This window comes from Berkeleyomyces rouxiae (assembly GCF_048999995.1).
Source record: "Berkeleyomyces rouxiae strain 22BRR77 chromosome Unknown BrBRR77_ptg000001l, whole genome shotgun sequence".
NCBI lineage: Eukaryota > Fungi > Ascomycota > Sordariomycetes > Microascales > Ceratocystidaceae > Berkeleyomyces > Berkeleyomyces rouxiae.
Window position 1 is genome coordinate 4,025,285 of NW_027396491.1, and position 24,976 is coordinate 4,050,260.

General features: G+C 48.6%; 5 protein-coding genes across 5 annotated transcripts; 1 reads left to right on the forward strand and 4 right to left on the reverse strand.

The window, feature by feature from the left end:
* Positions 1-2,581: 2,581 nt before the first annotated feature.
* On the reverse strand, positions 2,582-3,861 carry BROUX77_001134 (uncharacterized protein; the record flags this gene model as incomplete). Its single annotated transcript, XM_073745530.1, has 3 exons — positions 2,582-2,951; positions 3,030-3,567; positions 3,681-3,861. 3 exons carry the CDS (start codon positions 3,859-3,861, stop codon positions 2,582-2,584), a joined length of 1,089 nt encoding a protein of 362 aa, XP_073609369.1.
* A 1,642-nt stretch (positions 3,862-5,503) lies between these two features.
* BROUX77_001135 (uncharacterized protein) lies at positions 5,504-7,045 on the reverse strand (the record flags this gene model as incomplete). Its single annotated transcript, XM_073745531.1, has 2 exons — positions 5,504-6,557; positions 6,633-7,045. 2 exons carry the CDS (start codon positions 7,043-7,045, stop codon positions 5,504-5,506), a joined length of 1,467 nt encoding a protein of 488 aa, XP_073609370.1.
* A 6,837-nt stretch (positions 7,046-13,882) lies between these two features.
* Positions 13,883-16,735, forward strand: BROUX77_001136 (uncharacterized protein; the record flags this gene model as incomplete). The annotated part of the gene is made up of 3 exons (XM_073745532.1): positions 13,883-13,919; positions 14,327-14,843; positions 15,082-16,735. The coding sequence occupies 3 exons, from the start codon at positions 13,883-13,885 to the stop codon at positions 16,733-16,735; spliced, it is 2,208 nt and encodes a 735-aa protein (XP_073609371.1).
* Positions 16,736-17,771: 1,036 nt separating this feature from the next.
* On the reverse strand, positions 17,772-19,639 carry BROUX77_001137 (uncharacterized protein; the record flags this gene model as incomplete). The annotated part of the gene is made up of 3 exons (XM_073745533.1): positions 17,772-18,758; positions 18,902-19,035; positions 19,342-19,639. The coding sequence occupies 3 exons, from the start codon at positions 19,637-19,639 to the stop codon at positions 17,772-17,774; spliced, it is 1,419 nt and encodes a 472-aa protein (XP_073609372.1).
* Positions 19,640-21,088: 1,449 nt separating this feature from the next.
* BROUX77_001138 (uncharacterized protein) lies at positions 21,089-24,411 on the reverse strand (the record flags this gene model as incomplete). Its single annotated transcript, XM_073745534.1, has 7 exons — positions 21,089-22,420; positions 22,510-22,845; positions 22,903-23,136; positions 23,191-23,826; positions 23,904-24,023; positions 24,088-24,339; positions 24,400-24,411. 7 exons carry the CDS (start codon positions 24,409-24,411, stop codon positions 21,089-21,091), a joined length of 2,922 nt encoding a protein of 973 aa, XP_073609373.1.
* Positions 24,412-24,976: the final 565 nt, after the last annotated feature.

Below are 24,976 nucleotides of genomic sequence, written 5' to 3' on the forward strand. Positions count from 1 at the left end.
TGGATGTACCTGTACTCCACAACTCCACACTTTTTGGATGGTCGGTGATCTCCTTAGTCATCATTTCCCATGATGGAGGAAAATAGGGGCGGCTTCTTTTCTTGATGGCTTGGAGTCATTCATTAGTTGGTGTATGTGCCTCTTTCTGGTCGGTTATACCATCCTGCTAGTAGCTATTGCCAGCCAAATCAAGACGAAATAAGTTTTGAGCAGCCCGAGGAAGAAAAAAAACGACCAGCACAAGCCAACAACGCGACCACTAATTGTAAAGAAGCCATATCAAACAGTGCCACGTGAAGCCAAACCGCGGGCGGTTAAACTCGGGCTGATTACTTGTACCTGGATCCTAGTATGATTGACATCAGTCATACGACCCCAATGAGAATAAAGGAGGGTCTGGCTACAGAGGCCACTAGTATACCGACACTATAATTACGCTAGATAAGGCACCACAGCACAAGCAGCAACACAAGTACATTGTCACAAGTATGCACTCAGTCAACCATTTCATCGTCGGTGGACATGCAATGAAAGCTTGGATACTGTAGTATTCTTTGCTGCCTGCGGAGACACCAGTAGGCGGTCTGTGGAAGAGGTGGGAAGCCCAAACCAAACACGTCTCCCGGCTTCTGGGCTGGGCATTGGACGATTTAGCTGGCATGTAGTCTTTTGCCATACATGTGCCATTTTGGGCGAGCGTGATTTACCAGGTGACAGCCCAAGAATAAACACCACAAACACAAAAGGGAGGGGAGCTTAATTTCAAGCCCCAAGTCAGCCGGCGCAAATTACATATCTGTGTCACCATGCCATCCCCACCCGGCCTTGATCTCTCTCGTCGATTTATTCCACACCTGGCCCGTCAATTTGGCTACAAACAATGAGAAAGTGGAGAATTCCAACACCTCTTTGTCTCGCTGTATTTAGTGGGACTGCCGACATGCATATATAAACACAAAGTGCAGACGTAACTAGTTAACTACTTGTAGCTACTAACTATGTATGTAGATCCAATGGGTCGACGAATTGTTCAAAGGGCTGACAAGCAACTGCATGTCTTAACTATTGCATGAGAAGGAGACGGATACATCGTGCATCCCCAATACGCTGTTTCCCATCTCTTCCGTGTTGCGGGCTTGTCAAAGCTGCTACTTATCGAGGTAGCATGTGCATCACATGGCGTCACGTGGCGTGCATATGCCGATGACAACAGGCCGTGATCTTCCATCCTTCTGTGATTTATCAAAAGCTTCAACTACATTGGGCTGGGTTCTTCTTTCTTGGGTAGACTTTGACATAGGGCCAAAGAAGTCATGACACCGGCTAGCATGCTAGATCGCTATCTGTATGCTCCTCCCAGATATCATCGCCCTATCAACCCCACACACAACAATTCAGAACCCAGTTGTCTGTGAAACTATTGTCTGAGACTATGCTTGACGAGAGTCTTTGTCTCAAGCCGGCCACAAGAATGGACTACAACACACTCGAAAGAAATCCCATGTCCTTCTGCCTTCATATTTGCAGGTACATACATACGTGCACTTCAGGAGTAAAACAGGGCCAAGACATACACAATCACCGCGAGCCGGCGTTCCGTTCTCCCCCTCGATAGACCAACCAACACGTCGACATTGGATTTCGATAGACAATTGTTCGGAACCTGCCTATCTCGACTCTACCTTTGTCTTGGGGCGCACTTCCCTGCAGATGGCGGACGACCTTTAGCTGTCTCACTTGCTTTGGCGTTTAAACCCGCCCGCGCTGACGGTTCCTTACACCAAGTGAAATGCCACTTCTGACTTCTGCTCCATTAAGCCCAACTGGACACTTTCTGGGGACGGAGTTTGTCATATCTGTAGCCATCCTAGTACTCTTTCATGTGTGACATACACCAGAAGCGTGCTTACTTTAAACCTCTCTTTGCCCAACTTGCACCAGTATCATATGAGACCATAAATATCGTATCGTCGTTAGGCGATATATTGCATTTACAGTACTTACGGCCCCATCTTCAACACCTCTTACAAACCAATAAGCAGTAAGAGGAGAATGTCCGAGACGAGAAAGAAGAAGCGAGTCCGGCAGGGACTGTAAACTTCGGCCGTGCCATCGAGGAGACTCCGGGTACGAAACAATATCATAATCGTATCACGAATTCCCAAAGCTAAGCTCCCCCTTTCCTTCTTTGACCGGCAGCCACTTCAGACCTAAGCATAAACAGCCGTCATCCTCGCCGCGTCGCACAAAGACAGCCTCTGGATACTTTTGGTCTAAGCTCTCTACTGGTCCCAATTACACGGGCTATTCAACTATCGACAGACGATTCGTCAGTCTTGAGACGAAGTGTACACCCAATATCCCTGTGCTCCAATGACTGCATGTTCAATCCGATATTTGCCTCTCATGTTGGTCTTGGGTGTCTTTCAAGTGAATCGCCACGTCTATTTGTTGATAATGCGTTTAGATTCCGTAAACCACTGCTCGAGGAGATAAAAGACGCAAAGCGTAGTTAACTGAACAGCCAAAAAGATAGATAGAGTGAAATGGTCAGAAATCACAACAGTATTACGCATTATGCTCAGCATGCAACTTTTGGCATGTTAGAGCCATTCACGGCCAGTCTATCAGCCGCTTCATTTCCAGGGTTGTTGGAATGGCCCTTAACCCACTTGAACGAGGTAAGACCCCCCGCTTTCTCTCTCAAAGATATTTCGTGGATGATGCTCTTGACCAGGTCCTGGTTCTTGACCTCCTCGCCGCCTGCAGTCACCCAATTCTTGCGTTTCCACCCGGCCGCCCACACCGTGGCGCAATTGATCGAATACTGGCTATCGGTAATGATGAGGATCTTGTGGTTGTGTGGCACACGTTGTAGAGCAAACAGGATGGCTGTTAACTCGGCGCGCTGGTTGGTTTGTGGTTCACCAGCAAGGCGTGCCGAAACGTTTCTGTGAGTTTTACTGTTAGTTACAATGGCTTGCTTTTTCTCGAGTGACAGGAAAGGGTGGGTATCAAGGGGGACATACTTGGGATCATCGTAGCCAAAGAATACACCCACACCTGCTGCAGCACCAAGTCGACCATTACCCCGTGAGCTTCCGTCGGTGTACACATGAACAAAGTCCCGATATTCTGGGTCAACTTCGATGCTTGCCAGTGGGTTACCGCCTTTGGATTGTCGGCTTTCTGTCTCTACTGTCGTTTCTGTATCCGCTTTGGTGTACCGAGCTTTTGGATTGCGGTTGGCAACAGGTGTTTTGCTTTTATCTGTGACTGTAGATTCCACCGCAGCCATTGGCTCATTCTCTATGGTTTTGAGAGCATCTGGACTTCCAAACTCCCGGATGAATTCCACGGCCTCTTGGTGTGTCGGGAACTTCTTGTAGCGTGGCTTGACTGCGCCTTTGATTGCAGCAGATGTCTCGTCCCAGTTGGTGAAGACGCCAGTTTTGAGGCCGCGAGCTACTGCATAGAACTTGGGTGTTTCGTTTTTGGCTGTAAAGACCTGAGGGTTTTCACCCTGCACAAATGCCTGGGCATCACTCAGGGACAGAAACGATTTAACTATATTCCAATCACAAGGATTCACAGGCAGATTGTTAGCTCTCACGTCGTCTTGAGTCATATCCTGCCAATGCCGCGACTTAAGAAGCAAAAGAGAAGTTGAAGATACTTACAGACTGCACCTTTGTACCCAACAATCTGTGCTTGGCAGTCCGCCCATGTATTGTAAACCCCAGGTGCTCGTCCGGCGCGCACGGCGTAAAACTTTGACTGTGCGCCATTATTGCTGCGTTTCTTTGTCGCAGGGCCTGTGTCATCTGTAGACAGTCCGTCAAAATCACGCCTTCTCTTCATGGCTGTGTCTATCCACTGGGACAGTCTCGATAAAAGTCTTGCCAGTTTTGACTGAGCCCAAGGAGAAGGTGTGGCGGGGGTTTTAGCGAAGGTCCAAGACAAGTCAGGACGTTGCGCTTTTTTCGTATCGGATTTCTCTCCAGTCTTGGTGAGGCTTCGGGCGGAGAAGGGGACGCGATTCAGTAAATCTCTATTGCGCTGTATGCTTTTCGATTCTCTTTCCGGCCTTTTGCTTTGTAACCGTGTGCTGGTGCTTGCGCAGGGTCTGTCAACGGGTTGGTGGAAGCGCCGGAGATGTCGAAAGGATAATGAATAACTGCGCGTTTGTAACTGTGCGATATTGATCCTCGGGTAATCAAATCTAGGTATCGGTTTTGGTGGTGTCGTTCGTGGTTTTCTAGTAGCGAAAGGATGATTCGGGGCCTGGAAGGCGCTGGATACAAATAAAATTGCTTGCGGGCGTTTAAAACCAAAAACTGACTGTATGATGCCTCCACAGCTTTGACCACCGGCGTCAATTGGGGGTACCTAGAATTTCAGCGCGGTAGTTTTGTTAGAAACGAGATCAATAGGCAACATCAAAGGAAAACAAAGCCGTAGAGTGGGAATGAAAGAGAGCAATTAGCATTGCCGACGAATAAAGAGAAATGCAATCCAAAAAGGCTTGAGAAGAAGTGACGTGATTCCTTGTAAACAAAGGAAACAAGTTGAACAAGGAGATACCAGTGGGTGGGGGTTAGGTAGCCTGTAAGGGTTAGTTGAAAGAGGGAGAAACATACCCACCCTGTGAGCCATGCGTGTTGTGAATTTGTCTGTGGTTGGGAAGATGTGTAAAGGAAAAGAATAATAATAGTTACACTTTCTAATAGGACAAAAAATTTCCTATTGTGGATAGATTATGGAAGTAGAATGTGGGAACTCATTTTTCTCTTTCATGTCGTTAACATGGTTTTCAGGTGTTGTCAGTGCCATTGTTCTGAGTGGCTATATTTGATTTGATGACTTTTCGTGCCCACAGAAGTCATATTAGGGTTAGATGAGCAAAGATACTCAGCTTAGAGCACTTTACCGCTTCAAGTCATCTTGCTCTTGCCTTCTTGACTGTTCCCTTGTTGAAGTCGAAACCAAGTGTCTTTGAACAATTTCCCTATAATGCCATACGTTAAAACTATAATGAGTTACGTTGGAATGCCGCGTACACAAGTGCCAGCTACGTCTTTTTCTAATATGGGGAGGAAAGATCTCATACAAATGTTCCACACTCACTAACTAGTTAGTGATGGCCATTGTTGTTTTAAGTTCCAGTTCGTTCAAACCGCCTCATGTTTGATACACCTTTGGATAATTATTAAATGTCTCACAAGTTCTAGTGACTGTCAACGTGCATTACGACATCGAGAGTAACTAAGCACTATTGGTCTTGATGCTTTCTCAAAAGCCCTTTCTTAATATATGGTCGTTGTACCATCAATGGAGACTGTCAGGTGAACTCCTGGCAAAGAAACAATGGAAAACCCCCAAAAGGCAGATGGAGAGACTGCCATAGATAATGGCGAAAAATTCAGGCATTTACCATATTTGCATCTATCGAATGTGTGCCTAGTCGTATTCAGAAGCACACACTTCTCTTGGGCATCATGCCCTAACCTTCAATGTCGTAAGAAAGCTTGGGGAGAAGCTCAAGGTCATTCGGACATTCCCACTCCCAACAGAGTAGCGACCAGTTGAGCTCCTTTCTCCAGAAGAGGCCCAGGCCGGCTCCGTTTTGTTCCTTCTCTAACTCCGGGTGGCCATTGCTGCGATCCTCAGCACACATTCCGCCAGTAAGGGGCATGCGATTGCAATATATGACTTTGCCCATGCGCGAATGAAGAATAGCCATGGAGCACTGAATGCAGGGCTCATGAGTAGTGTAGAGCTCAAGGCCATGACACAAATAGCCATTGGGAGTAGGATGCTCATCTTCAAAAATGATTTTCTCCTCGGGAAGAAATGGTTGGTCAGCAAATGGGTCAAACGAGAGATCACGATCCAAAGGCTCCAAGCCCTTGGCAGCTCTCTCTACACGCACAAGTTTCTGGGCTACCATGCTGATGGCCCGCATCGCGGAATGAGCCATGCAATTACCACGGTCATTGCGAATAGGAAGATTGCGCCAGCGGGCATCCCCAGCAATACCAACAGCCATCGCTTTTCCGTTGTCACGCCAGACAATAACAGCTCCCATGGGCTCGCCGGCGCCAGATTCATATGCACCACGGGCAACCTTGTGAGCAAGGTTCATCCAAATGGCGGCATCTGAGCGAATCTCCTGGGTAGCCCGCGTGATCAAGCTAGGATGGGGGCCCAAAGGGTTATTCTTCCGATAAACTGTCGGCCAAAACTGAGAAGACCACAGGGCAGCCTGAACCTGGGAGGTGGGGGGATGTTCAGGAACAGTTATAGAAGTAACGAATGTCTCTTCAACGCCAGGGACCTGGCTCAGTTTGTATACAAGCTTAGACTGTTGGACGCGCTCGCATTCGCCGACAATGAGATACATAAAGTTCGATTTTCCAGTGTGCGAGAGACGTCCGACGGCAGATTCATTCATGAATTTAGCTTTGAGGTGGGAAGGGAGGTCGCTGGACTTGGCGCAGCGGCGAAGGTGCAAGAGGTAAGGAAGCGTATCTGAACCAAGCAGTTCCTTAAAGGCTCTGTAACAAAGAAAGTTAGATGTGCTGTCTATACGAAAGGTGTTTTGATGATGCAAACTTCTTCATAAAACATACTGGAGGGCACTGTTAGTACACTTTGCTGGCACACGTGTGATCCACACATTGAGTACAGCATGGTTCTGATGGACTTCTAGAGTGGTCTTTTGCGGGATGAGAACACCGGTCTGAGGCTTTGCATCTGCCAAAGCTTGAGTTAGGCGGTTGTGGATGATTTCACAAGGCTTAGGCGGTTCGGCTCGATCATAATGGCCGTTCTGGATGCGCCGCTCTTCATCCTTGTTTTCACCATCTTCGGGGGTTTGCTCGCCATCAATAGTGGAGGGGTGATCTTTGGCCGTATCGATGGTATCATGAATATCGGCCTCAGTTGTCTCACAGACAAGCCCAGCAACACCAGTGTTTGTTGTAGTCGGAGCTACCAAGTTGCCATGAGGCAAAGAGGCTGAGAAAGAAGAACCGAATTCCATATCGCCGGAACACAGAGACACCGACAGTAACTGTGTATCGGCAATGCAAAGTCAGTATGAGTGTCGAAGCAATCGCAGAACAGAAGTTATCGGCGAATGATATTCCGTGTGGATGCTTTACAGCGTATCAAAGGGGACGGAATATGTGATTTTGGAGTTGGGAAAAAGAAACAAACCTAGTCAGCCAAGCTGGCGGTGTTTTTGAAATGGAAACAAAAGCGTGTTTTGGTGGTCGCACCCAAAGGGCAAGCACAGGTGAGCCAGTCAACTAGCTTCCTCTTCGGGAACGGGCAACAACCTCACTTGACGCTTCAGGGCCAGTGGCGATTTACCCCTTGGTGCTTTGTTTTCACTTGGCAATTGCAGTTTCTATATGCCAGCTGTGAAATGAACCTATACTTCTTGGAATTAGCAACCAGATCTTGATCGGTGAAAATATTCAAGTTACACACATATGCACCGGAGTGGTGACAAAAAGCAAGGCTGTCAACTCGTGGCAGATTAGTAACGTAGTGAAAAATATTCAGAGGTCTGCTGCAAAGCCTATGCCTGGAATTTGCAAAGTTTGAGATTTTGGGGTCTAACTATAGGCAACATCATGTCAATACATGTGAATCTTCGCCTCACTCAAAAACAACAATCTCAGCCAAACTTCTGAAAGAGTCATAGAAACCCATTAGATTTTTCGATAGGGTTTCCGGATGATGATTCATTCATTGGCACCACATTTGAACTGTCAATATAAGTACTTACGTGTATTTCAGGCCTCAGAACGTGGAGTTGATATTGAGTTGAGAATATCCATCGTCAATCGTTCCCTCTCGACTGCATCATTAAAGTTCTTGCCGTTTCACAAACGCCACACTGCCATATTCTTCAGCCACGTTACTAACAATAACCCTATGATCTTCCCAACCCTGCCGATTTTGTATACGTACATATACTTATGACCATGGCTCAGACAGGCTATTATAGTGATCTTGTTAACGTCCTACCTATTGATCTCATGAACATCGCAGCTCGCATATGCGTGTTGCTACTTGACTTTCTCTTCGCATGATCATATGAGTTTCGTAAGAAATCTTGCGAGATCTCGTCATCAACGGGGCTCATCAGATGTCAAGTGAGGTCTTCCACGATAGGTAGATATTAAGAACTTTGGAAAATGGCACAGATCAGGAATTGACCCTCTTTGTTATGGCACAGCTCACCAGGTTTGCATTCGTTTGGTATCAGCTTATGAGGCAGTTAGAACATCTGTCTATTTGCATACTTGTTCCTATACTTGTACACTAATAGTTATATCTGTAGGTGTCAACAGACCAAGCCCCGAGAATACCAAAGAGAAGTTAAGAATAAAAGGTAGTTATCAGTCTGACTACTCTTCAGACTCTCGCTTGGAGGTTATTCTCAAGTTCGGATTTAATACATAACACCATCAAAGTTGGAGACAGGATATCACACAGACGAAGGGGATGAAGAGAACGCCGCCAAGGTAGTTTTCCGGTTTTTGTTTTTGACGACTTGCTTGTATTGTTTTCAACGTCCCTCTTCAGCTAGAAGCTAGGAGGAACACTCATAACTACTCGATTTCTCCAGTTATCCTGCAGTTAATCCCACCTTCATGCAGTGTGCCACTGCATGATCCATTGCCTCAAAAAAAAAAAGCTCTGGTTAGCCCCTTGTATTGCATGTGGTGCGCCCTGTGGAATACCATGTGCTAATCTAGATTACAAGCGGTAATTAAACTGCATCATAAGGGCATAATCTCCTTGGTGACAGACACATAATGTGTGCAGGGAGGGGCCTTCAGATGTTGTTGAGAAGAGAGCTTCTGGCATTTACTATTCAGCCATGTACTAATCAAGTAGTGTTAGTTAGTACTACTTGGTGAAGTGAAAGGTTGAGGGTTACTCACAATGATGACAAGCAAGCAGCCTACATTGTAAATTCCCGTGTGTGAATACTTATACACACGCTGTCTTGAAGAATACAATACCCTGTAGTTAGATTATGGGAGCAAGTACTTGGGCGTAGATGATGCCTTCCCTCGCCTCGACATCGACGCCCTTGAAGCAAAAGTACAAGTACAAAACAACCAGTCGGAACCTCGGAAAGCTCGAGAGCTTGTGTGCATAGCGACAACGAGGGCGGCGGGATAAGGATATTCCAATCCAATTAATGGCCTGCCACTGGTGAGCTTGCGCATATTATTTCCTTCCGCGTCATGTACATGGCCCAGCGTATCAAAAGTCTACAGGAGCTGATGGGAGTGTATCATGATAGAGGCCCTAAAAATAGCGTGGTGGACAGCCAGAGGAGGCTTTTTTGCATCGAGGTGGTAATAGCCTGTCAACAAACAAATGGTGGATGAACGCATACCAGATACGGTCTAAATGGTGTCTCACCGAGATTTCCTCCTATCTCGACAAGGCCAACCCCGTACTCGAGATTTCGAACAGCAAGCTAGTCAAGGGTGCTTCCTCCCAGTGATGAGGTGACGGTCAAACGTTGTTAGCCAGCTAGCTGCGTAATCACGGAACAGGCATGGAATCGAAAGGTTGGCGCGTGCACATAGACAGCTTCTGGTCAATGTTGCTCTGGTGTTCTAGAAGGCGTGGCACGAAGGCGAAGACGAGCTTGAAGTAGGGCGTGGCCGTAAGAAAGCGCCGCGAAGAAACACTCAAGAGGCGTAGCCAATGAGCGAAGGGCACTTGGGCGATTATACAGCATTGAAACTGCGGCTGTCTTTGTCGCATAGCAAATGCAGGATATTCTTCGCAGCTGAAGTAAGAAACAAGCCCGTGTTGGGATACCAGTGCCGCCAGATCGCCATGTGCAACGCCGCTTTGTGATAAAACAAGAGCAATGGGGGTTTGGCGACGTAGCACTGTGAATCTTGGCAGCAGGTCAGGGCGGAAAGTCCGTCTGATCAGCACGGAGAAGGAAATTGTAAGCGCAGCAGAACTGGGTTCAGATGGCTCGAGCCTTTGGGGCGCCAGGTGTTGCTTTTCTGCTGTGGCATAGAAGATGATTGAGTGTTGGGTTGCACCCAAGTATTGTGCCTGGAAAGCTCAGTGATTGTCTTGTTGGGCTTGGGTGAACAAAGCCCCAGAGGCCACCGTAGAGCCACTAGACGAATGTTGTGTGTTTGTGTTTATATGGGAACTCGCCTAAGTTGGAGCTCATTTACCCAGTGAATAAATTAACTATCCAGCACGGCTTCCTTGATTGAAATATTCTCAGCACAGGCGGCAGAGAGTCTGCGGTCACCAAAAGCCAGGATACAGCAGCCCTGGAAATCCGTCGATGAGGGGCTTTCGAAGCAGGTAGCGATATCGGACCGTCTCCATTTTGTGACCCACTTGAGCCGCGAACCAGTCTCATGTTTCGCTCTGTTTCTGTGGTATGTACCTATAAGTGTACTTCCACTTGCCAGTCACTAACAAATGTTGGCGGACTTGGGCAACGGATTTGGAAAACAGTCTCTGTAATTATGCTTTGTAAGAATGTTTACTGGCCGAGATGTAGAGCAAGTCATTGAGGATAATTACGCGGGGTGGCGAAGGTATGATTGGGTGCAACTGAGCCAAAGAAGGTGGGCTCTTTCTTGCTTCCTTCTCCTGGCTTGGGGGAGAGAGATTGGTCGTTGCTACAAAAAGCAAAAAAACAGAAAAAATTACTTTGTGGCTGCATGGATAATGACTGATTTTTCCTTCTGATATGAAAATTATGAGTCTCCACTTTTTGGTCCTGTTCTCCAAGTTCCACATTCCCACACATCCCACGGCCAGCGCGGCATCAAAAGCCATGACGATGGAGAAAAAGAAAAAAAAAAAGTATGTGTGCACTTGTATTGCAGTGCACAGAAAACCAGAGGCCAAGGCACGGATGGAATGCTTGCAGGTACAAGCGCCTTCAAACGCGGAGTGGAGAAAAGTCCCAGGAGTGAGTGTCAGGTGCTATGTTATCGGCGTGGGGGGATCACTTTTTGGTGGTCTTTAAAGTTAAAGCTTTTACCATAGTAACAAAACGACTCAATCACCTCGCCATAACCTTATCAAGCTCCATGCGAGCAATGAATAAAAAGAAGAAAAAAGCGACTCCAAGCAACCCTTGCCGACTGAAGGTTGTGATTGCAATTCTCCTATCAGCGTCAGACTCTTGTTATTGTAAGACATTGGCAATGCTAAAAATGTGTCGGGAAGCAGAGTTTAAACAGACTACGCTGTTGCGACAAAGCAATCCCTCCACCTGCTTGCCAAGACTTGGAAGTATTGGGGCGTGCAGAAAGGGAGCCTGTCTGGTTTCTCAGAGGCTAGGGTTATGTAAAGATGGTAGAAACGTTAGATTGCTACAAGTACGTATACTCAATTGGTGATCAATCTTTGCTTGAGACCAATCTATCAAACAGTTTTTGTGGAAAAGGAAGCGATTCAAGATAAGCCAGCTGCCAAGCCCAGGCGAAGAAGATCAGAGTTTGCGAGATGAAAACGGTGGATTGTTCTGTAGTGTTCTTTTCTTTTCGTTCTTTTATTCCCCTTCAAAAAACCCCACATACATGGTGTCTGTGGTACATCTGATTGGCTAGTTAACACAGAAGCAAGAACAGCTGCAACCTCCACAAAACAGAGGAGAAAACAACGAGAAAGCAAGGGGAGTTCGGCCGAGCCCTGATGTGATATCTATGTACGTGTATATAGATTTGCGGGATAGACAGATATTACATAGCTTGGGGAAGCTGCAACGCTCCTTCTAGCAGACGAGAAAAGCCCGCGATGATGCAGTTCGTTTTGATTAGGTTTACTTACGTCAGAGTGGATGAAAATAATTGTGGGTTGAAAAGGGTACTTGTCGCGTGGGCCATATTTGGTGGGGCAAGGAAGTAGCTTCTTGGCCCGCAATGTGGTGTAGTTAGTGCATAAGCATACATACATGTTGTGCAAATGTGTAGTTACAACTGTGTACAGCAACTGCGCACAAGTACACATAGCCAGTCCTACTACCTTGTGCACCTTGGCGTCACTGACTTTAGATGAAAATTTTTCCTGCGCATCAGATTACTTGCTTAGGAGCCGCTGCGCCTGTAGCAGCACGCAAGGCAAGGAAAACGCCTTGCATCAAGCTTGCTACCACAGGATGCACTACACCCACACTCCACAAGTGTATCCATAGTACCTGTACAGAGCCAGACTTGACTTGCACATGCGACAGCATCCACTTTAGAGGGGTGGCCGACAACCTGCCCATGTGAGGTTTTTGCAGTGCTCAGTGAATTTTCCTGAGAGCGCAGGCCACATTGGAGACAATCGCCCCTCAAGTTATCAGTATTTGGTAAGTTGTGTACATATGTATGTACATACACACGACTAGTCAATCTGTCTAGTTGCTATTTTGATCCAAAAACAGTGCAGTAACCAAGTACAAGCATATTTTGTACTATCAGGGCATAAGCCACTAGAAAGTTTTGGTTGCATAGAAATCACAGCAAACAGCCATCCATCCTTGCGACGTGTAGCATTTTCCTCCCCATCAGTCGCCTCAACCTCTTCTACTCTCTTTTGCATTGTCCGGATACCCAGCCGCCCCCCATCTCCAACTGACCCGAGAGACAACCGGCCACCTGATTCATTTGTTACTGGCACCAATACGCCTACCTGTACTTGCATTTGGACCGACGCACGACAGATTGCCCCCACGCCCAAGTCCCCGAGCTCATTTTACCCTTCGTGCATCACATTCTCGATGCGCACTGCCAAGCGCTTACAGTAACCCCAAGAAGACAGCAGACGGAAACACAATACAACAAACCTCGAGCCCATCTACGCCCACGTCCACCGTTTCTGCCACAGCCACTGCCACTGCCACCGCGCCACACAATCACCACCAACACACCACAACCACACCGGCCAGCTGCTTCTGCCGACCAGGGCTCGTACGCAGGACATACAGGGCCGCCTCCAGCCCATCCAGAATAAGCCTCGCTATTGTGCTGCATAGAATAGTTCGCACACATCCGAGACATTCTCCATCATACAGTCAACCAAATTTGTATACATCCGCCTCTACGTGCCCTACGTGCCCAGCGGATTATCGACAACGTCACAAGTCCGACACTGTCGCCCTATTTTCCCATCGGCCCTATACTATACCATACTTTGCTCTATTCTCCTCTCCTCTCCTGGGCCATCGCTTTGGAACGTCTCGACGCCCAAACCGATCGCCCTGCTCGCCGCATCGCATTGCAGCATCTGGCCGATCCCTCTGCTACGCTACACGCCTGAGTGACGCACCCAGGAGCCGTTCAATCTGTGCCTTACGCGATCTGGCACACTCAGACTCGCAAGCCGCCTTTGCGCTCTCACTTGCCCAATCTGAAGTGAGGACTCCGCGGGCTGATTGATGACAATTTCCCTTGACCTGTGTATCCTGGCTTGCGACCTCAACAACTGACCTGTTGTACACAGTTCGACTTGTTTGTCATCAGCAGGATTTAGGTATCTCATCCTTGTCCGAGTTCCAGAGGAACGAAAAAAGAGACTCAGGCGGATTTTGATTTTTTTTCAGCCGTTGCTTCTGTATCTACACGCATAGTACTTGTATATGGGCACACGCCCAGGGCGGACTTTCAACTTTAACCCGCCTCGCGGTCAAACCCTAGTAACGCCGCATTGGTGTTGAGATCCATTCTAGGTCTAGTTGGGAACTTGCCGGTGGAAGTTGCCCCTAAAAATACTTCGGCTTGACGGTCGTTTGGTGTTGGATTTTTTTTTATCTTTGTTTCTGTTCTTATTTTTCCTCACTCCATCTTATTCGTTTCAGTCCATGCCACCCACCATGGCTTCCACACAGACCAGACAATCCGATTCTCAGAGTAAGTCTCACGTTTTCTCAATTAAACAGCGGCTCGGACGGCTATCCATGCCGCTTGTCTCCCCTTCCTACTCCCACTCCTCCCCCTTCCCACAGCCTACAGAACCTCCTGGGCTCCTGGACCCCTATTGAACAGTGTTTGGGCAATGCATTCTTGGCACCACGCTTCACAATTACTGGCTGTCTGATTCAGTTAAACGGCACGCTCTGGTATATTGTTAACTGCATATACCTGTTCATCTAGCAATCCTACGGTGTTGCGGCTGTTGCTATATGACTGCGTCGCTTTCCACCTCCATCTTGCATCTGATCCCGCCCTGTTTTGCTCTTCATCACTTTGTTCTCAATATCTTCAACACACACACACTTCTTCTTTTCTCCCTCTACTAACACCTCTCCTCTGTTCAGCCTCTTCGTCCGGCTACTTCAGACAATCTAGTCAATCTAACCTCGCCAAATTTGTCATGAGTAACAACCAGGCAAACTCAACCCCCACGTCTGTCCATCGCCCTCCTAACGAGGCCGATCTTGCTTTGTCGTCTTTGACTTCTCCCATACAGCCAAAGGCTTCCCCTCAATCTCACATCCAACACACCCAGACAAAGCACTCTTCCACCCAACCTGTCGTCCAACAAAATGGCCTTCCCACACCTTCAACAACACCAGGCGCTACGCCTATCCTTGCCGTAACACGCTCATTCCAAGAATGCAATATTTCCAACAATGCGACCTTGACAACTTCACCTACATCTATCACCTACAGCACAAGCTCAAACTCCACCACTTTTAGCAGCCAAGCTTTTGCTCCTCATTTGCCATCACATGGCTCATCTGCCCCTCCATCTCAGGCTGGTCCCGAGGCAAAGAGCGAGACTCCCTTATCCGGAATGAGCATGCCCTCAACTGCCGCTAGCTCGCCTAGACTGTGAGTTTTTTTTTAATGCTTTTTTTTGCCTGTCTCATCCCTCCTACACGCTATATAATGTGCTGTTCCTGCACATGGCGTTCAGTGCATCGAATCGTCGTTACATTTTTGCCCGCATTGCGCACCCTTGCGCTATACTCTCTTCTTTACCTTTTTTTCTTCTTTTTCTTTTGAACCACCTCATTTATTGTCTTTTACGCTCTAAACTTTAACTAACAATGGACAGTCCCCCTCAAAGACAGAACTCTGGAAGTCAAACACCGCGCGTTCGTCCTCATGCTACCACTCTCAACATTCCGGGAATGACCCGCTCCAAGGCATCTCCGGACGGAAAGATTGCCGAACGTGATGTCGCCGCTAAACTGGTCATCGTTATGGTTGGCTTGCCTGCTCGGGGTAAATCCTACATAACCAACAAACTCCAGCGCTATCTTTCGTGGCAACAACACAACTCTCGCATTTTCAACGTTGGTAACAGACGACGAGTTGTAGCTGGACTGACTCCCGCGACTGCTCTTCCTGATGCCAAACCCAGCAGAGATGCCTCGCATGTGGCGTCTATGATTCTCGGGGGTGGCCCCGTTAGCCTACCACAGCCTCCCGAGCTGAATCTGGATGACCCCGGAATTGATCAGTCCGCCCAGTTTTTCGACCCCTCCAACACAGACGCTGCCAAGCTCAGAGAACAGGTCGCCATGGCTACCCTTGACGAACTTCTTGACTACCTCCTACTCCAAGGCGGTTCCATTGGTATTCTAGATGCTACCAACAGCACCCTGAAAAGGAGGCAGATGATTGTTGAGCGCATCAAGGCTCGCGACGACAAACTGGGAATTCTCTTCATCGAAAGCATTTGCAATGACAAGGACGTGCTTGAAGCCAACATGCGCTTGAAGCTCTCCGGACCTGACTACCGCGACAAAGATCCCAACCAGTCCCTGGAAGACTTTAGACGACGTGTTCGCGCATACGAAAAAGCTTACACTCCTCTGGGAGACTGGGAAGAGAAGAACGACCTGCAGTATATACAAATGATCAATGTTGGTCAAAAAATCATCCAGTACCGCCTCCGCGGTTTCCTCAGTGGCGGCATCGCATCGTATCTGTCGTCCTTCAACCTATCTCCCCGTCAGATTTGGATCACGCGCCATGGGTTTAGCGTCGACAATGAGGCAGGCAAACTTGGCGGCGATTCCGAACTCACTGAGCGCGGCCATATTTTTGGCAGTGACCTCTACGACTTTATGACACAGAAGCGCAAGGAATGGCTCTATGAGCAAACGGCTCGCACTATGAACTCGTCTTTTCCTCCCCTGCCTGGAGACCATACGCCGCCCTACCCCGAAATAAACCGCGAGCTCAACGAAAAGAACTTTTGTGTTTGGACTTCCATGATGAAGCGTAGTGTCGAGACAGCTGAGTACTTTGAGGCTGATGAAGACTACGACGTCAAGAACTGGGAGATGCTAAACGAACTCAACGCCGGAAACTTTGAGGGCATGACGTACAAGGGCATTGAGGAGCAATATCCCGAAGAGTACAAAAAACGCCAGAATGACAAGCTCAACTACATATATCCCGGAGTCGGCGGTGAAGGCTACCTCCAGGTCATCAGCCGCATGAGGGATATGGTCCGCGAGATTGAGCGCATCACTGACCATCTGCTGGTCATTGGTCATCGGTCGGTGTGCCGTGTGCTAATGGCTTATTTTATGGATTTCACACAGCAGGATATTGCCGACATGGATATTCCGCTGGGAATGGTGTTTGCCATTGAGCCCAAGCCGTATGGCATCCAGTTCCACGCATACCGCTACAACGAGGAGACGCGACAGTTCAACGAACTTCCGGATTACAAGCCGCAGCGCGTTGGCAACAGAACTGCTGCCTAAACGAAGGAACAAGGCCAGGTAGACCCTTCTCGCTTTCCTCGTTTTAGAGCATCCTCACCACCGCATCTTTTTCAGATTCATCGTTGTTATTTTTTTTCCCTTTGTTTCCTGCTTGTTATCCTTCATGGAACAAGCAAGTTTGTCTTGAGCGGGTGGCTTTTTTTTGTTTCATTATCTTCATCCATCGGATCAGAGATTCGAACGCGGACAGGACTTGTTTCATTTTTTCTCACATCTTCTCTCACTCCCAGAGAAAGATCACGACTTTTTGCTTTTTTTTTTTATTTAGTACGGGGTTTGTTTCAGGGGCATTGTTTTTCTTTTTCTTTTTCAAGCATTCTGTCGAAGGCAGCTCACATAAAACGTGTCTTTTTTTTTGGTTTTGCCCGCGCAGACATTACTGGAAACATTATATTTCCTTTCTCTTTCTTTTTTTCTTCTACGAGACAGGTGGATACCCATAGAGGCTTGGAGCGACGGGACTGGGCGGCATGAAACGCCAAGAGAGGCTGTGGAGATAGACAAGAGACCACAGGTTGGACTTGGACAGTCTTTGTCGGTGCCTTGGCAGCCTTGTTTTTGGGGGCCTGGGGCCGCTTGGGCAATTTAGCCCAACTAGTTATACACAATAAAACGGGTAAAGCACCGATTCAGCTAAATCTGATTTGATTTGATTTTTTTTCCTGGTCATTGGGTTTTTGACATCAGATGATATTTGTAGCTGCGACAGGATACTTTTCCTGGTACGCATCGTATGCTTAATAATAACGGATAAATGCGATCTGATGCCTGTACCTTTCTGTCATGACTATTCTCTGTATGACTTCAGTGGGCAGAGGCCTCCCCCTTTTTTTTTTTTTTTATATGTTGGGATCATGGATGGCATAGACACAAATAATTCATCGAAGGAATCCTGAAGAGTACGGCGACTGAGGCGGACGATGGGATGGGATGGGATGAGATGCGATGCGATGCGATGCTTATGGTAGTCACGTGGTATTATGCATTTATTGGCAAGTAAAGGATATCATGTCTATCAAGGTGGAGGAGACGCATTGAAGACGTTAGGGTCGCGCACAAGCTGTTGTTCGACCCAGGTGGGCCATGTATTGTAGAATTGGTGCGAGTAGTCGACCAGGCGGTTAGTGTACTTGAGCCACTTGAATACGCCGAACTGGGCGTTGGAGAGGTATCCGTGGTGGCTGGTCTGTCTGCCGAGGCCCTGTTGGTGGCTGTGATGGTGGTGCTGAGGCGTGGTATATCGTGGGTCAGCCACGGCGGCGAGCATCTGCATGAGGCCGATCCAGTGCGTGAACAGCAGCGTCGTGACCTGGTTGGAGGGGTTAATGAGCTTGCAGAACTGGTGATGGGGAAGGGTCATCCACCAGCGGTACTGGGCACGCAGGACTTTGCAGGCCTGGTCGGAGGACACGTATAGCGTGGCGACGAGCTCCGAGAGCAGCTGCTGGTACTCGATTTCCAGCGGCTCATGGCACAGCGACTGCAGCGTGCTGACAGCAGTGCTGGCCATGTCGATCCAGTGGCGCGCCAACAGCGGGATGGTATGTGGGCGAGGGAGGAGCGAAGGCGCGGGCCCAGGAGGCGGATGGAGCCCGGTAGCGTGGGAGTAGGTGTGCTGGGATTGGTGCTGGCTGGTGGTGCTGGAAGCGATGCTAGCTGGATTTGGCGGAGAGGGAGCAGACGCTGGGAGGGACGAGAACAATGGCGAGTGGCCCTTCATCCACATGTGCATGCCGACAATGACAATGCCGCGCACAAAGACCATGAACTCAATCATGCCATCGTCGAGGAGCACGCTCTGGAAGGTAAGAGCGTAGCAGGTGGCGACCAAGGCGTTCGTTTCCTCCATGGAGCCGGACACGCGCTTAATGTCGTTGAGGCGGCGTTTGAGGGCCTGGATGGCTTTGAAGCGGTGTGAGAGGGCGATTTGGTTTAGGCTGGGGTCGGTGATGATAAGATCTGTGGCAGCAAGGCTGAGGACGGCATGCATGAGGTAGTCGTACTGATCAGTTAGACAGGCGGTGGTTTGAAGGCGGGAGGGCTGGGAGACCAAGCGCCGGGTCATTGGAGGCCTCAGGCGGAGGCAGAGACGACGGCGGCGGCAGCAGTAGCGGTAAAGCCTTGACTAGCGGCGTAGAGACTTACCATGTGACATAGATACGGAACATGATGGCTCCAGACGCGACTATTTGAGCGGGGAGTATGTGCCAGGAAGTGCTGAAAAAAGCGCATATCCAGCAGGCTGAAGAGCGGTATTTGGTTGTGAGGCTGGTGGGTGACTTGAGGCACATGGGGATATTCACATGTCAGACCGGTCTTCACACAGTGGCCACAGGCTGGCCGGCTTTCTTGACACTAAACGAACAGGTGGCGAGACATAAGCGTTAGAGAGGTGAACAATGGCGAACAATAGACAATGGGGCGGACGTCAAGCCGCGAGCAGCCGCAGCCGCCGCAGCAGACACGGGCAGCGCAACGCGACCAGGCCAACGCAGCGCAGCGCAGCGTGTCTTGGGGCTCCCTCACGCCAACACGCAAGACAAAGATGCGGGAAGAAAAATAAAGGGAAAAAAAAAGGCAGAGACGGACCTTGATGCGGCGGCGCTTGCAGTTGAAGCAGCCCCTGCGCGACTTTGTGTGGCCACGGCGTTCCTTTTTTTTGCGCAGCAGTGCAACCTCGGGCCGGTTGCTGGAGCCCGAGCCGCCGCCCTCTGCAGCCGAGAGCATGTCTGGCGGGCTTTGCGAACCGCCGTCTCCCGAGCCAACCGAGGCGTCTTCGATGTCCAGGCCGTAGTCTGGATTGGGCGGAGATTCAAAGCCGTAACCGGAACCTTGGAACAGCATCGAATTCATGTTAAGGTTAAAGCCGAGGCTTGGATCCATGGCCGTTAAATGGGACTAAAAAAACAAATTTAAAAAAAAGAGCGAGAGGGAAATATAGAGTGCGAAATGGGTGGGTGGGGGAGAAGAGACCATCAGCGTGTGCGTGTGCGTGTGCGTGTGCGTTGTGGCGGCCAAGCGAGCACTTGTAGGTGCTGGAAAAACGGGCGGAAGCAGAGAAAAGAAGAGGAAGAAAAACGGGCGTGACGGGAAAAAGAACAAGAAAGAAAAAGAAGGGGGACAGAACAGAGTTGCATCTGAGAAGAACAGACGCTTCGATAGCACGTATAGAAGCGGTTTCGTTTTTAGAAAAAAAAAATTGTGCCAAAGCCAAACCGAAGTAAACGGTTGTTAGTTGAAGTCCGTCGAACCCTTGATGAAAAAGCGCCGCAGGGTCAGAGCAAGTGAGATGTCAGGGGGGAGGAAGAAAGGAAGAACAGCGAGCAATGATACAGAGGTCATCCCGGTCCAGCCCAGGCTGGGCTAGATACATTCTACCTAAGCAACTCCAACAGCTTAGGCGGCCACTTAATCGGCATCAGCGTCAGTGTCAACCCTTGGATCGCATCTTGCATATCGTGCACTCGCTTGGCAGAAGCATCACGCCTCATCAGCACGGGAGGTGGGAGGCAGCTAGGGTTACGCAGTCCCGGCAGCAATCAGCTACACAAGATTTGTAATCCTCGCTGAGGGTTCAGCCAAAACCCTACGATGGGCGACCGCCGTGTCTGCCTTTCTGCTTACGTGCATACGCTCTACGCCCATGCGCGCGCTTGTTCCCAAACGAGTCGTCTCCTGCGCTTGCTCAAAATAGGCAACACAGCTTGGCATTTTACGTTTGTTGCTTGCAAGCTCGGGTTCTCCCTGAGAGTCCCCTTATCCAGGTTTTATTGTGCAAACAGGTTAGCTTCCAGCTTCCCCTGCCTCCAGGCCAGCTCACCCGCACCGTCCCTGAAGAATCGGATGCAAGGGGGATCCTCGTCCAGGCCTGACACCCTATTTGCCAGGAATAGATGGGTCTGGCCTTATGACATAGTATGTCCTGCCCCCCCCCCCATCTTGCCCCCATCTTCCCGCCTCACTTCTCTGCATCAACCGGGGCTATTCCACTCTTGACCACCTACTCCTGATCTTTTTTGTTCTTAACTCCACGGGTCCTTCGCCTTCGCAGAGACTTCGATTTATAAGCTAAGCTCACCGCTTATGGCAAGGAAGTGTTGACTGCTTCAGCCCCCGACTTTCCCTGGTTTTATTCTGCAGAATAATCCTGGTTTGGTTGTCTTGGACCTACGTACCCTTGGTCAGGCCTTGACATCACGTCATGCATTTCGCGGTTCCCAACACACCAAGGATGAAGTATTTATATATATCTGATGCTCGAATTAAATTATCGTTCATCAGCCAGTTAGCCCCGCGTGAGTCCGACTGCCACTCAAACCTATACTCGCAACATCACTCAGCATCCCCGGCGTGTGACATCACGCCGCGGCCATACCAGTCGGCAATCGCGCCAAACCGATCTTCGCTTCTCTCCAGCTCCGTCTTGAACAGCTCGTGCTTGGATGCATTATCCTCTTGCGCCTTGCGCAGCGCTCGGATTGTTGCGTTCTCCCCTGCACACAGAGGACACTCGGCATCAGGCTCCGCCCCGCCGCCCCGTAAGCACCGCTGGTGAAAACTATGCTTGCAGAGAAAGTGTACAATGGGGAGTTCCAGAGCGGCTCCACAGTCGGAGCATCGTGTCGCTTGAAACACTGCTGGCTTAGCACTTATATCTGCTAGCTCTCCACGTTTCTGCTCACTTTCTGCCCGGAAAGCCGCAATTCGCCGTCGGTTTATACTTATTCCCCGCCGTTCTCTCTCAATTGTCTCGCTCAGATAAGGTTTGACCATTCCAACTGTGGCTATGCCCCCTGACTTTTGTGCCTGGTCAACCAGGGTTTGAATTACCTGCAGAGGCGCCATGAGCCGGTCCTTGTCGATTTTGCTGAGTACGTTGGCTAATTCATCGGTGCCCGCTTCTTCTAAAATGTCCGAGTGCGAGGTGAGGTAGCTCAGCGCAGCGAGATAGAGCTGCGGTTCATCTGTGCCATACTTTCGCAGCGCCTTCATTGCACCACGTGTGTCTTTCGCAGTAGTGTATGATCGGAATATGTCAAAAAGTAGCCCAGACTGTTCCTTGACGAGGGTTGTTCCATCCTTGAAATCAGATAGATCCGAGAGAAGCAGGACATTGGAGCTTTCCATGGGTATATTTTCACCCTCGATAAGCTTCTTTGCTTTTGACTCCCACTCTTCCCGATGCTCCCCCTTTGACTCGGCAGACTTGCGGAGATACATCTCAAAAAGTGTGGTGTAAAGATCTGTCCTGTCCGACTCTTTGACATCGGGCTCTTCCAAACAAGACTCTAGGAATTGAATGAACTCGTCCGGATGGTCAATGAATGACGAGAAGGCTGTTCTAGGAGGAGGTGCCATGTATTTAGGCGCAGGAATGTCATCTTCGTCCGTCAGGATAACCGTATTCTTGGCCTCACCGCCCCGAATAGGCGTCCCAGGTGAAGCAGTGATCGAACTGTTGAGGTATGGAAGGGCGATAAAGTTGGTCAAATTTTGCACTGCCGTGGCTGCGATTCCAGAGCTAGCTCTGCTTTCAATCTCCACTGGTGCAGCATTGAACCTTGGTTTATAGTGACCAGTGTAGTAGTCAACAAAAACTTTGGTTGTTTCTTTGGGACAATTTTCAACCAATACACGAGCATACTTCATTAAGCATGGATAAGCCTAAATGCGCACGGGTCAATGTCAGAATGTCTGGTCTGGTAAAACGACATCTTCCAACAAAAGCAACTCAGTTTCAGGAATGAACTCACGGTATCGGGGTGTTGATGACAGATGAAGTCCAGCGCATCCTTGTACTTTTTGGAATCTTCTACAAGAATATCGACAACCATTTCAGTTTCGCCATGCTGCTGGGCGAGATATGCGGCTTGCTCAAAATATCCGCCCTGTCTGCACATCGAAATGGCCGTGTCCAGATCAAACTTGAGATCACCTGGAGACTTGATAAACTTTTCCAGCTTGTCAATGTCTTTTAGCTTAGCATAGCAATTGAGGAGCAGAGTTGTGTGGTCCGAAGTTGCTTTGCGATGTTCGTGGAGTTGTTCGAGGTATGAAATAAGGTTGTGAATTCTTTGTGTATCCAAAAACTTCAAGTGGACATGTTAGTATGAAAGCCTCCAACTTGTACTATTTAATCAACATACCTTGCGGATGACTTGCGATGGCTCAGTTGTCTTAATAGCACGAATATACTGCATCATTGACCCATCATAGTCGCCCTTCTGATAGAGGAAATCACCAAATTTGCGGAATATTTGGTTTTGTTGTTCTGGATCCAAGCCTGACTTTTGAGCCAACTCTATAGCTAGAGGATACAGGTTCCGTTGATACAGCATGTCGAGTTTACTTTGCAAATTCTTTTCGTGATATCTGGTAATCTAGGCTCTGTTAGTCAATTGTTTAGGGGATGACCAAATCATCCATATACTCACTTTACCATCTTGTGTCAAGGTAAATAAATCACCCCATAGCTCAAATATGTGCTTTACCGGAGAGACTACTGACTCTGTATGAGCCACCACACGCAAGCTTGGCTCTAGCAGAAGAAAGGTTGACACGCTGAGCATGTCGGAAGCTCCACCAAGCCGTCTTATTGGCTCCTTCTGGATTTGTGCGCTTTCAGATGTCGGAGGACAAATAAGTGCGACATAGTCTCGGTAGGTCGAAATAAGATTTTTGGCACTTTCATATGCGCAGGGTGGACCTCTCCCATCTATGGTATAATAATAGAGGGCATCTTCTCGGGCAACAATGACGTCACCCGTCTTTTTGTGTCGAGACATACAGCCAACACCACAGCCAATGTCCTCAACTGTCTTTGCTGGTAAATTCTGTCCCTTTTTAGAGATCAGAATTCGGAGGATACGCGATGTCGTAGAAATAAAGAGAATAGTGTCTTGTGAATCAGCCGAGAGTTCAACGCCGGTAATTGGTTCGTTAGATTCGTGTACAATGCGCTGCTTTGCCCCAAGATCGTTGATTAAATCGCCTCGAATCACAATCACAGATCCGTTTGCGAAGCCTACTGCGATTTGGCGGAGATCGTCGAGGGCGTTGAAGGCAGAGATCTGTATTGTCACGGATTAGTCCATGTGACTTTTACAGCATAGATCCAACCTCGCAATTAGACAAAGCCTTTACTCACCGGGAATTGCTTTTTATTGTTATTGATCGAGAGGGTTGTTAGACATGTTGGGATGTTTGTCTTCTTGACGGGCTTATCCAATGCCCATACTTTCAGCACAGGAGGGTTGCTAAGATCTTCCTGTTCAGTATCAGTATATGTAAAAGTTCCATGTTTCCAAGGGGGGTTTCGTGTATTTACGAACCGATATGGTCACAAGTAAACTAGTGCCATCAACTTGGCGCATGTGGGTGATGGTTCCGACATCGTGAGCGAGAAAGCTGCGCACAACCTTCCACTTAGAGTTGACGATGCGCACATATCCATCAAACGAACCAAGAAATAGATTATCGGAGCCCGTACAGAGACAAGATATCTCGTTGCTCTGAAAAAAAACACGAGTTTCCTCGTCCAGGAGTTTGATAGGCGCAATGTTAAAGAAGTCAAACGACTTCCACTGTGACAGAGGGTGGTTTGTTAGCAGCAACGGATGAATGTTGATTGATAAGACTCATACCGATAAGGCCATGTTTGCGACAGGAATAAGATAGCGGGATGGATAGGTGACTTCACAGTAAACGCTCGCTTGTTGGAAGCCGTTGATGATGTGTTGCCAGGAGCAACTTGAATGTCGTCACAATGCGAGCTTAAGCTTGGAGCTCACTATCAGGCAGGGCCCCACTTAAGTTGACGACACGTGATGTAACTAGTAGGGGTTAGGACTTGGATATGAAGAAACGTCCTTGAGAGGGTGGTCTTTGGTGGCCGTACACAGTTCAAAATAAATTTCTCTCTAATACAATCAACTGCGTAGTGAAATGGTCTCAAGCTGTGTCTCCAACGTCTTATAGTTGACTGACTCCGTGAAAACATTGGGAACAAAGCAACTTAGACCACACTTAATGTAACTACATAAAGGACGTAGTACTCTGTGATATGCCCAGCAGCTGCCGACAGCTGACATGCAAAACAATACCCACAATTCCCCGAATCCAGCCCTCTCTATTGGCTAGCCCAAGATTTTGCTACGACATTGCGACAAATAGCCAGCCGTCTTGTATCAAAGGTTAGGCCATGTTTTCCGCTGCGGATTC